The sequence below is a fragment of the Danio rerio genome, chromosome 23, assembly GCF_049306965.1.
Source record: "Danio rerio strain Tuebingen ecotype United States chromosome 23, GRCz12tu, whole genome shotgun sequence".
Classification (NCBI taxonomy): Eukaryota; Metazoa; Chordata; class Actinopteri; order Cypriniformes; family Danionidae; genus Danio; species Danio rerio.
The window spans coordinates 48,892,650-48,905,000 of record NC_133198.1 but is presented as its reverse complement, the minus strand read 5'-3'; the positions used below and the strand labels follow the sequence as shown (position 1 = coordinate 48,905,000).

Below are 12,351 nucleotides of genomic sequence, written 5' to 3'. Positions count from 1 at the left end.
AACTGACATATTTAAACTGATATCAAACAGCTAAATAAACAATCCAGGCACTTTAGTGACGTGCATCTATATGAAAGCTTGTTAGCATTTAAAACAGAACATCAAGCATTAAACATGTCAATACTGACCCTCCTTAATCAATTTAACCCAAAGGAAGTATTGCAGATGTTTTTAAAATAAAAACTTTCAGTCGTTTCTATCACAAGGGCTGAAAGCAAACAACAACGCGTCTCTGCATGGCGATCACAGTCTCGTCTTCTATGACTTTGTAAACATCCGGTTGTTCTAAAGAATGGCGCAATGACATTTTCCGCCACTAGATGTCACAATTACACCACTTAAATAAATCAATGCACAGCTTACAAAACGAAACAACACCATACAGCAGTGGTTCTCAAAGTGGTGGTCGGGACCCCCAGAGGGGTCGTGGGACAATGAAGAGGGGTTGCCTGGTGACTTCCAAAAATCTATTTATTTTTATTGAACCATAAGAATTACCATATTTTATTCACAACCTACTGAAGAGGAAAAATAGTCGTTTATAGTTACTATAGTAGCTTATTGTTCTATTGGATTGCGACCCCTGGGGTAATTATATTGAGACACAGCAATAGCGTCAGATGACTTACTGGCCCATTTACAGCTCTGACATACATTTAAAAATTAAACGAAGAACAGACTTGGGTCTATTGCTGTGTGTGCGCCATTGCATGCAAGGTCTCTGTATTTATAACCACCTCAGAGGATATTGGGGGTCACAAGTCACTGGCATTGTCATTTTAGGGGTCGCGAGCTGAAAAGTTTGGAAACCCCTGCCATACAGTACACACTTTCATTCAGATACATTTCCTTTATGCCCACCGTGACAAAGGAGATAATGCATATGAGGAACTGCTGGAAGAGTGTAGTTTTAATGGAGTGTTTGATGCGAATGGGAGAAAAAAAAACCCACATTTCTCTGTAACTTAGATGTGCTCGGTAGGTAATGTATCGTCAGAAAGCCGTGTCCGTTTAGTCTATCCTGTCACAAAATGCGGTGAAAATCCTACACAACGGTAATAGTTTGATCGCGGTGTTTACATGTTTACACTCGGAGAGCAGCATTTACAGCAGATCTTTCAGCTCATAATAGAGTAGTGATGTTAACATACTGTAAACTGAGTCACTAGATCATTCTGACCAAGCTCTGTCTTTAAACACTGAAAGAGTTCTGCTGACGACACAAACTAACTTTGCCTCTGAATAAACAAACAAAGAGTGCTGATCACACACTGACCAAACCTGTAGAGACGGGACAATCAACACCAACTGGAGCCGCGTCTTTGTTAAAAGGAGACGAGCGGCAAATCCAGATTTCACCATTTCCAGATGAGAAAAGCTCTCGGGTAAAACAATGTTCCTCACAAATGTATTTCTGTCGCGTGTAAGCAGACCACTGTAATCCACACGTGAGTCCAGCTGCGCTCTCATAGCGAGAAAATGAAAACAAAACCTTCACTGCAGCACATTTACAAACACAAGTCTAATGACCCGTATCTGCAAACAATTCCTCCTCTTCCACTTGTTTTGGCAACACAACGTGGCGCCATCTGAACACTGTAACTGGTGAAAACAGTCTTCGAAGCGATCATGCATAATAATGAAGTTGCACCGCATCATTCACAATAGAGCGCGCTGATTGCTTTGAGGCAAGTCTTTCTCATGAATTAATGCTGCACACTCAAGCACATCACGTTGTACTCGCTGGTACAGACATCCAGTCTACACACTGGAATACACACAAGAATCTAATCTCTGTAACGCAGCTTCAAAAATTCAAAATAACACTGAAATAACGCAAAAACAACCAATTTTTGCTTGTTAGTGAAATATTTGTGTCCTAATAGTGTTTTTAGCAGCGTGGGACACATATATGACCGTCAACAGCTCAAAAGTCAGCTTTATTGTCAATTCAACCACATGTACAGGACATATAGAAAATCAAAATTACATTACTGTCAGACCCTCGGTGCCTAACATGTAATAATAATACAAAAAGTTGAGTTTTTAAGAAAGAATTTACAATAAATACAGTAATACATAAAATGTAATGTAAAAATATATGTAATGAAAAAAAATCGTAAACAATACAATACAATGACATTATGGCATATGGCAATGAGTGAAACCAGAGTTGTGCATATATAGAACAGTATACAGTGTGTTCTGGTGTTTCGTGACCCTTTAAATCACTTTTTAATGTTTTTTCTTTACTAAAAAAAATAAAACTATCACACATAAAATATTAATGTGTGTGTGTGTGTGTGTGTGTGTGTGTGTTCGTTTCAGGAAAATCTCAGCTGAGGAAAGTTCATCGAGGACAAACAGAATTCATCTGCAAATTCCCACCTGCACTACAGTTACAATGTCAACACATACACACACGCTGAACACACACACACACACACATAAGCTAAAACACTCACTGACACACACTCCCCATGCAGACGGACTGAAGCGCTGCTCTCTGTCTGATGTTGTTCACTGGATTATGTTTGAAACTACAGATTTTTGTGCCTTAATACTTTATACTGCAGCTGTTGCTCACAAACAGAAATAAACTCCATTATACTTTGTTAATGACCTTTCATTGACTTATTAATAGTGTTTAATTATTAATTGACTATTAATTGTGTTTCTTATTATACGTGTTTAATATTGAATATTCACTCATTCGTTTTCCTTTGCCTAAGTCCTCTTATTTATTAGAGGTCACCACAGTGGAATGAACCGACAACTATTCCAGCATATGTTTTACACATTGAATGGCCTTCCAGCTGCAACCCAGCACTGGGAAACATACACACTCATTCCCCATACACACTCATTCCCACACAGACTCATACACTACGGCCAATTTAGTTGATCAGTTCCCCTATAGCGCATGTGTTTGGACTATGGGGGAAACCGGAGCACCCTGAGGAAACCCACGCCAACACGGGGAGAACATGCAAACTCCACACAGAAACGCCAACTGACCCAGCTGGGGCTCGAACCAGCGACCTTCTTGCTAACCACTGAGCCACTCCTGCACTGAATATGTCACCATTAAAAAGTCTCCTCATAAACCAATCGCAGAGTAGAAGCTAACATACTAATGTAAAGGGCGGGGCTTCTGACAAACCAGCACTCAGTGGGCGGAGCTCTTAACCCTTTATTGTGCGATCAGGTGAGATATCATATGGTAGCTTTATTAATGTGTAATACACTTTATTTTTAAGTTCATAAAAGTTGCCGTGGGGTGGCACAGTGAGCAGCACAATTGCCCCACAGTAAGGTCGCTGGTTCAAGTCTCAGCTGGGTCAGTTGTCATTTCTGTGTGGAGTTTGCATGTTCTCCCCGTGTTGGCGTTGGTCCCCCACAGTCCAAACCCATGTAATATAGGTGAATTGGGTAAGCTAAATTGTCTATAGCATGTGTGTGAGAATGAGTGTGTATGTGTGTTTCCCAGTGATGGGTTGCAGTGGGAAGAGCATCCGCTGTGTGAAACATATGCTGGATAAGTTGGCGGTTCATTCCACTGTGGCGACCCCAGATTAATAAAGGGACTAAGCCGAAAAGAAAATGAATGAATGAATAAAATGTTGCCGCTATTAACCTCTAACATTGCAGGTTTTTTTTTACCAATGAGTGGATCAATGAGTGTGGCCGTATATACTTTTAAGGGTTAAAAGATTATCTTTCAGTAGGCGGAGCTACAGAGAAACCAACACTCTGTGGGCGGAGTTACTGACTAACAAGCACTCTGTGGGGGAAGCTCCTAAGCATTCATTTATTGGGCGCAGAACCTACTTACATTGATTGTTTTATACTTTTTAAGTCTTCAAAGTTCAAAAGTCTTGTAATAACCCACATGACTGCTCCAAGATTTGTCCGGTGAGTATTTCAGTGCTCTATAAAGGGTTTAAATATCACAGAGGGGTGGAGCTTCTGACAAATGAGCGCTCAGCATGTAGAGCTGTTTAGTGCAAATAATATATATATATATATATATATATATATATATATAGCGGATTGAAAAAGTAAAGTTATTAGTGTTATTTAATAGTTTCATCATTTATATATTTAAACACACATTCACCGGCCACTTTATTAGGTACACCTGTCTAACTGCTTGCTAATGTAAATTTCTAATCAGCCAATCACATGGCAGCAGCTCACTGCATTTAGGCATGTAGACATGATCAAGAGGATCTGCTGCAGTTGAAACTGAGCATCAGAATGGGGAAGAAAGGGGATTTAAGAGACTTTAAACGGGGCATGGTTGTTGCTGCCAGACGGGCTGCTCTGAGTTTTTCAGAAACTGCTGATCTACTGGGATTTTCACGCACAACCATCTCTAGGGTTTACGGAGAATGCTCCGACAAAGAGAAAATATCCAGTGAGCGGCAGTTCTGTGTGCGCAAATGCCTTGTTGATGAGGTCAGAGGAGAATGGCCAGACTGGTTCCAGCTGATAGAAAGGCAACAGTAACTCAAATAAGCACTCGTTACAACCGAGCTCTGCAGAAGAGCATCTCTGAACACACAACACGTCCAACCTTGAGGCGGATGGGCTACAGCAGCAGAAGAGCACACCGGGTGCCGCTCCTGTCAGCTAAGAACAGGAAACTGAGGCTACAATTCACACAGACTCACCAAAACTGGACAACCGGGTCCAACCTGGCAGTAGTAAGGTGTACCTAATAAAGTGGCCGGTGAGTATATATGTGTATATAGTGATAATTCACTTCCAAATTTAAAGTTTGTTTTGACATAATACATGTGTTTCCTCTGTATATTTATAGTATGTTCTTATATATATATATATATATATATATATATATATATATATATATATATATATATATATATATATATATATAAATGCACATGTGCATGCATATGTTTGATAGAATGTGTATATTTAAATATCGTGAATATATATATATATATATATATATATATATATATATATATATATATATATATATATATATATATATATATAAATATACACACACACACACACACACACATATATACACAGACACACACAATTTTTATGTGGATTGAAATATCTATGCAAAAAAAAAGTTTCATGTTTTTATGTGCAGTATTTGTGTGTATTACATATTTAATGAATTTATATAATACACACACATCAAATGTTTGTCTTTTTTAAGTCTTTAAAGTTTAAAAGTCTTGTAATTACTTCCAGTAACACTCCAGGTGTTTTCCAATAAGAGGTTAAAAGATTATCACTGATGGGCGGAGCTTCTGACAGTCAGTGGGTGGACAGATGAGCACACGGAGGCGGAGCTACGGACAGATGAGCACACAGAGGCGGAGCTATGGACAGATGAGCACACAGGGGCGGAGCTTGATGGTTGGTCATTGATCAGACAGACACCGGCAGGACTGGAGGTATGTCACACATGTCTCCACACACACACTCACACACACCTCTTCATGTGCTCTGCTGCGGTCACCGCTGGTGGTGTGGTGATGTCCTGATGCTGTTTTTGTGTGTCTTCAACTTTCAGTGAGGTTTTGTGTGTGTGTTTTATGTGCTTTTTAAGGGTTTGAAAGTTGTCAGTGTTTCAGACAAATTGTGTGTGTGTGTGTGTGTGTGTGTGTGTGTGTGTGTGTTTCATTTTTATTTGTGTTTCATCTGGTCATGGCAGTTGTGCTTGTTGGAATAGGCTCATTTTAACGGCTCTTATCAAACACACACACTTCTGGCTCGGGCAGATGTGTGTGCGTATGTGTGTGTCCTTGGTTCTGTCTGCGTGTGTGTGTGTGTGTGTGTTTGTTTTAGAAATCAATATGCACAGCAGGAGAGTAAATAAATCCTCAAAGCCCGCAGTGGTTTAGTTTGTGTTGGGGGTTTGTGTTTGTATGAATATTAATTAATTTAATTATTATTCATAAGGGTGATGCGGTGGCGCAGTAGATAGTGCTGCCGCCTCACAGCAAGAAGGTCGCTGGTTCGAGTCCCTGTGGAGATTGGCGTTTCTGCATGGAGTTTACATGTTCTCCCCGTGTTGGCGTGGGTTTCCTCCGGGTGCTCCGGTTTCCCCCACAGACCAAACACATGCGCTATAGGGGAATCAGGTAGACTAAATTGTCCGTAGTGTATGAGTGGGAATGAGTGAGTGTGGGTGTTTCCCAGTGATGGCAACTGGAAGGGCATCCGCTGTGTAAAACATATGTGTCTTTGAAGGAGTGAGTGTTTGCACATAAGGGTGTGTGAGTGAGTGAGTGAGTGAGTGAGTGTGCACATGATGGTGTGTGTGTCTGTCTGTCTGTCTGTCTGTCTGTAGGTGAATGTGTGCATGTGTATGTGTGAGAGTGAATGTGTGTGTGTGTGTCGGAGAGAGAGAGAGGGGTGTGTCCCAGTGGTTTATCTGCACTGACCAGCAGAGATAGACAGACAGAAGAGCAGAGAGAGAGACAGGATATGATGTCGTCATCAGCAGTGGCACCGGGAATGATGGGAAATGAGCTCAGTGCCACTCAGTGTTGCGTCAGTTCTGTTGATCTTCATTGATCCACAGAAACACACACTGGAAATTTACGTGTGTGTGTGTGTGTGTGTGTGTGTGTGTGTGTGTGTGTGTGTGTGTGTATAACAGGTGTTGAAGGATGATGGACTCGGTCACAGGACTGATTGCTGGGGTAAGACATGCGTTCATTCACTTAATTATTTACTCATTTATTCATCCAATCACTCTCACTTATTCATTCACTCAATCATTTACTCCCTCGTTTATTAATTACATTCATTTTCACTCATTCACTAACTTACTTATTCATTCACTTCATAATTCACTCACTAATTCACTTATTTACTCACTAATTCATTCACTATTTCACTTATTCAATCATTCACTCACTCTCTCTAATTCACGCACTCCATCACTAATTGATGCATTCACTCACTACCTCATTCAACCACTCATTCATCCAGTCACTCTTTCATTCATCACTCATTCATTTATTCTTTCACTCACTCACTAATTCACTCATTCACTAATTCACTCTCATTCACTCACTCACTAATTGCCTCATTCACTATTTCACTTTTATTCACTCACTCACTCATTCACTCATTCACTAATTAAATAATTTACTCTCATTCACCCACTCACTAATTCGCTCACTTATTCTCTAATCCACTCACTAATTCACTTATTCACTAATTCACTTTCAATCACTCACTCACTCACTAATTCACTCATTCACTAATTTGCTAATTCACTCTCATTTACTCACTCACTAATTCACTCACTAATTCACTTATTTACTCACCCATTCACTCACTAATTCACTCACTCATTCACTCACTAATTCACTTGTTCACTCAATCACTAACTCACTCATTAACGCACTTGTTCACCCACCCATTCACTCACTTACTAACTCTCACTTGCTCATTAATTCATAAATTTTTGCACTCACTCACTAATTCAGTCACCCATTCACACATTCATTTACTCACACACTTATTAACTGACTTATTCACTCACTAACTCTCACTCACTCACTTGCTTAATAATTCATTCATACTTTTTCTTAGTCACAAATTCACTTAGTCACTAATTCACTCCTTCACTCACCCATTTACTTACTGATTCACTCATTTACTCACTCACCTATCGACTCTTTCACTCACTCACTAACTCTCACTCACTTGCTCATTAATTCATTCATTCTTTCACTCACTCACTAATTCACTCATTCACTCACCTATTCACTCACTCATTCACTCACTGACTTGCTAACTGGCTCATTTATTCTTTCACCCACTCATTCAATCACTCACTAATTAATTCACTCACTCACTAATTCACTCACTCACTAATTCACTTATTCACTCACTAATTCACTCACTAATTCACTTATTCACTCACTAATTCACTCACTCACTAATTCACTTATTCACTCGTTCACTCACCCATTTACTCACTCACTAACACTCACTCGCTCATTAATCCATTAATTCTTTCACTCACTAATTCACTCATTCACTCACTAACACTCACTCGTTCATTAATCCATTTATTCTTTTAGTCACTTACTAATTTACTCACTCATTCACTCACTCACTTACTAATTGACTTACACACTAACTCAACCATTCATTCATTTATTCATTCATTCATTCCTTCATTCATTCATTCACTCACCTGTTAATTTGTTCATTCTTTCAATCAATCTCTAATTCCTTAACTCACTCACTAATTCACTCTCTCATTCACTCACTCACTAATTCACTCATTCACTCACGCATTTCCTCACTCATTCACTCACTCACTCGTTCATTTATTCATGCACTAATTCATTCACTCACTCACTAATCCACTCACTTGGTCACTCACCCATTCACTCATCCATTCTCTCACGAATTTACTTGCTCATTCACTCACTCAACAATCCATTCATTCTTCACTCACTCATTCACTTACTCAACAATTAATGCATTCATTTATTCATCTCTAAATGACTCTAGGCTGTATTGGACTGACAGGAACATAAAGCAAAGACTGCCTTTCCAACTTGACACCTTTACATTCACATTTGAGCTGTGTTAAAGCTCTAGTTTAATTGAAAATTACTCAGTCAGTGAGTGGTGATGACATTTGGAGCGCTGATCATGTGGTTGGCAGACATTTATAAATGCTAATTAGTCCGATCTATAAACTCTGAATATTCATTTTAAACTAGTTTGATAGACAGTTACATGATGCAGTGATTGACAGCTGCCTGTGATGTTCTGTGCGTGTAGGCAGCAGGGGGCGGAGCTCAGGCTAATGAGGGCGTTGAGGAAGGGGGCGGAGTCAGGCGGAGAGCCCCTCCTATTGAGATGAAGCTGGTGCCGCTGGAGGGGTCAGATGTCACGCTCAACAGTGACATCACCGCACTGATGCTGCAGCAGCACGTCAACCGCAGGAAAGCAGCAGTTTACCTCACACTGACCGGCCTGCTGATCTTCACCACAGGTCACACACACACACGCAATCTTTCTCTCTCACACACAGACACACACTCGAACACACACTATCTCACTTAGCAGTTTCAGGGTGTTGTGTATGTAAGCAGTCAATTTGACTTACTAGTCCTGTAAGTGCAGTGTAGTGTGTGTTGGTCCCAGTGTTGGCTCTCGTTGGCAGCGTTCCTGCTGGGATACGTGGCGTTCCGCGGGATGTGTCATCTGTGCCGCAGCGAGCCGGACAACATTCCTCTGAGCGACGCACTGGGAGACGACCGGCAGCCTGAGGAAGTAGTTCTGTACATGGCGGAGCTCAGAGAGATGCTGAAGAAATACCTAAAGGAGGAGCGCATCGAGAACACACTCAGGTGGACACACACTGTGGACACACATAGCCAAATACAACTAGCCTAAAACTAGCCCACTGGCCAATCAAACTAGCTTACTGGCCAATCAAACTAGCTCAATACCAAAATCAAAACTAGCCAAATGATAAATCAACCTAGTCCAAAACTAGCTAAATAACCTGTCAAAACTAGCCTAGCAGCCAATCAAACTAACCTAAAACTAGCCCACCGACCAATCAAAACAAAGCCCAATGGCCACTTAAACTAGCACACTGGCCAATCAAACTAGCTTACTGGCCAATCAAACTAGCTCAATACCAAAATCAAAACTAGCCAAATGATAAATCAAACTAGTCCAAAACTAGCTAAATAACCTGTCAAAACTAGCCTAGCAGCCAATCAAACTAACCTAAAACTAGCCCACCGACCAATCAAAACAAAGCCCAATGGCCACTTAAACTAGCACACTGGCCAATCAAACTAGCTCAATAACCAATCAAACCAAGCCTATTGGCCATTCAAACTAGCCCAATGGCCACTCATTGATGTTCAAAAAAAGCCCAATGACCAATCAAACTAGCCTAAAACTATCCCAATGGCCACTCAAACTAGCCCAATGACCAACTCCAATGGCAACTCAAACTAGCCCAATGGTGACTCAAACTAGCCCAAAGACCAGTTCCAATGGCCACTCAAACTAGCCCAATGGCCACTGAAATTTGGCCAACGACCAATAAAACCAAGCCAAATGGCCACTCAAACTAGCCCAATAACCAATCATACCAGTTCCAATGGCCACTCAAACTAGCCCAATGACCAATTCCAATGGCAACTCAAACTAGCCCAATGGCCACTCATGGCTGTTCAAAAAAGCCCAATGACCAATCAAACTAGCCTAAAACTATCCCAATGGCCACTTTAACTAACCCAAGGGCCACTCAAACTAGCCCAATGACCAATTCCAATGGCAACTCAAACTAGCCCAAAGACCAATTCCAATGGCCACTCAAACTAGCCCAATGGCCACTGAAATTAGCCCAACACCCAATAAAACCAAGCCAAATGGCCACTCAAACTAGCCCAATAACCAATCATACCAGTTCCAATGGCCACTCAAACTAGCCCAATGGCCACTCAAACTAGCCTAATGTCCACTCAAATTAGCCAAAAGGTCAGTCAAATCAAGCCCAATGACCACTCAAACTAGACCAATGGCCCATTAAAAAAACCCAATGGCCAATCAAATTAGCCTAAAACTCGCTCAATGACCAAACAAAACTTGGCCAAATGGTATATGCAACTATTCCAAAACATAATGGCTAATCAAACGAAACTAAAACTAGCACAGTGGCTAGCCAAAAACTAGCCCAATTGCTAATCAAACCAGTGCAAAACTAGCCATATAGTCAGTCAAATTGAGCAAAATGGCACTTAAACTCGCCCAAAACTAGCCAAATAGCCAATTAATATCAGCTCAATTGCCGACTAGCCAAATGGCCACTCAAACGAGTCCAAAGCCAGCCAAAAAGGTTGTCTGAGTCAGCCTCAATCGAATCATGTAGCCAGTTAAAATTAGCCCAATAGACAAGCTAACTAAAAACGAGCCTCTTGACAATCAAACTAGCCCAATACTAGCCAAATATCAAGTCAGAACTAGCCTAATGGCCATTCAAACTAGCCCCAAATTGGCCAGATCAACAATGGAACTAGCAAACTACTTCAAAATTAGGCAAAGTTCCCTGCACACAACCCAAGCTAAAAACTAGTCAAATAGCCAGACAAAATTAGCCCATGGCCAATCAAACTAGCCCCAAATTAAGCAAATGACCAATCAAACTAGCCCAAAATTAGCCAAATGTCCAATCAAACTAGCACCAAAACCAGTCAATCAAACTAGCCAAATGTCAAATCAAATTGGCATAAAACTAGTCAATTAAAATAGCCCAATGACCAATCAAACTAGCCCAAAATTAGCCAAATGTTCAAAGTAACCCAACACTAGTCAATCAAACTAGCCCAGTGACCAATCAAATTAGCCCAAAATTAGCCAAATGTTCAAATTAGCCCAAAACTAGTCAATCAAACTAGCCCAGTGACCAATCAAATTAGCCCAAAATTAGCCAAATGTCTAATCAAACTAGCCCAAAACTAGTCAAACTAGCCCAATGACCAATGAAACTAGCCCAAAATTAGCCAAATGTTCAAATTAGCCCAAAACTAGTCAATCAAACTAGCCCAGTGACCAATCAAATAAGCCCAAAATTAGCCAAATGTCTAATCAAACTAGCCCAAAACTAGTCAAACTAGTCCAATGACCAATCAAACTAGCCCAAAACTAGTCAAACTAGTCCAATGACCAATCAAACTAGCCCAAAATTAGCCAAATGTTTAAATTAGCCCAAAACTAGTCAATCAAACTAGCCCTAAATCAACCAAATGGCTAATCAAATCAGCCCAAAACTAGCAAGATGGTACATGTTTTTGATGTTGTGTGTTTGTTTGGTTCAGGCGAGTGAGCCGGGAGTCTCATCCTCCGGGCTCATCTGAAGGAAACGCCATCGCCAGAGAAATCCTACAGAACCTGCAGAACCTAGGCATGGACCACACCTGGACCGACTCGCACTACGCCACACTGCAGTTTCCCTCCAGGTGAACAAACACTCACACTCTATGATCCTGTGCTGAAAATTCCACCAATCAGAGAGCACCATGAGATATATTTAGATCCACCCATTTTGGTAAAACGTCGCAAATGACATAACCAAGTGTCCCTAAGCTATCAACATGCTGTAATATTAGTAGGCAGAGCTTGATTCAGCCAATCAGATGCCTGTGATATGCTTGTAGGACGCATCGGAACACTCTGTGGTTGGTCGACTCTGAGGGGGCGGAGCTTGAAGAGATTTCATTGGACAGTGAGGGATACTGTGCCTATAGTGCCACTGGAACAGCCACGGTAACCATGGCAACTGCAGATATTTATAAAATATCT

General features: G+C 40.8%; 2 protein-coding genes across 11 annotated transcripts in view; both read left to right on the top strand.

The window, feature by feature from the left end:
* Window positions 1-2,619, top strand: part of ctc1 (CTS telomere maintenance complex component 1) — a 53,580-nt gene extending 50,961 nt beyond the window's left edge. For 4 of the 5 annotated variants that reach the window (XR_012398415.1, XR_012398414.1, XR_012398413.1 and 1 more), the window contains one exon: window positions 2,329-2,615. Coding sequence is in view for 2 of the 5 variants with exons in the window: in XM_073938728.1 (XP_073794829.1) it covers window positions 2,329-2,429 (101 nt within the window). In the remaining 3 variants the exon portion in view is untranslated. 5 annotated transcript variants of the gene reach the window in all.
* Window positions 2,620-5,413: 2,794 nt separating this feature from the next.
* Window positions 5,414-12,351, top strand: part of tfr2 (transferrin receptor 2) — a 29,077-nt gene continuing 22,139 nt past the window's right edge. For 2 of the 6 annotated variants that reach the window (XR_012398324.1, XM_073938343.1), the window contains exons 1-6: window positions 5,414-5,444; window positions 6,656-6,698; window positions 8,809-9,022; window positions 9,194-9,380; window positions 11,868-12,008; window positions 12,207-12,315. Coding sequence is in view for 5 of the 6 variants with exons in the window: in XM_073938343.1 (XP_073794444.1) it covers window positions 6,666-6,698; window positions 8,809-9,022; window positions 9,194-9,380; window positions 11,868-12,008; window positions 12,207-12,315 (684 nt within the window). In the remaining variant the exon portion in view is untranslated. 6 annotated transcript variants of the gene reach the window in all.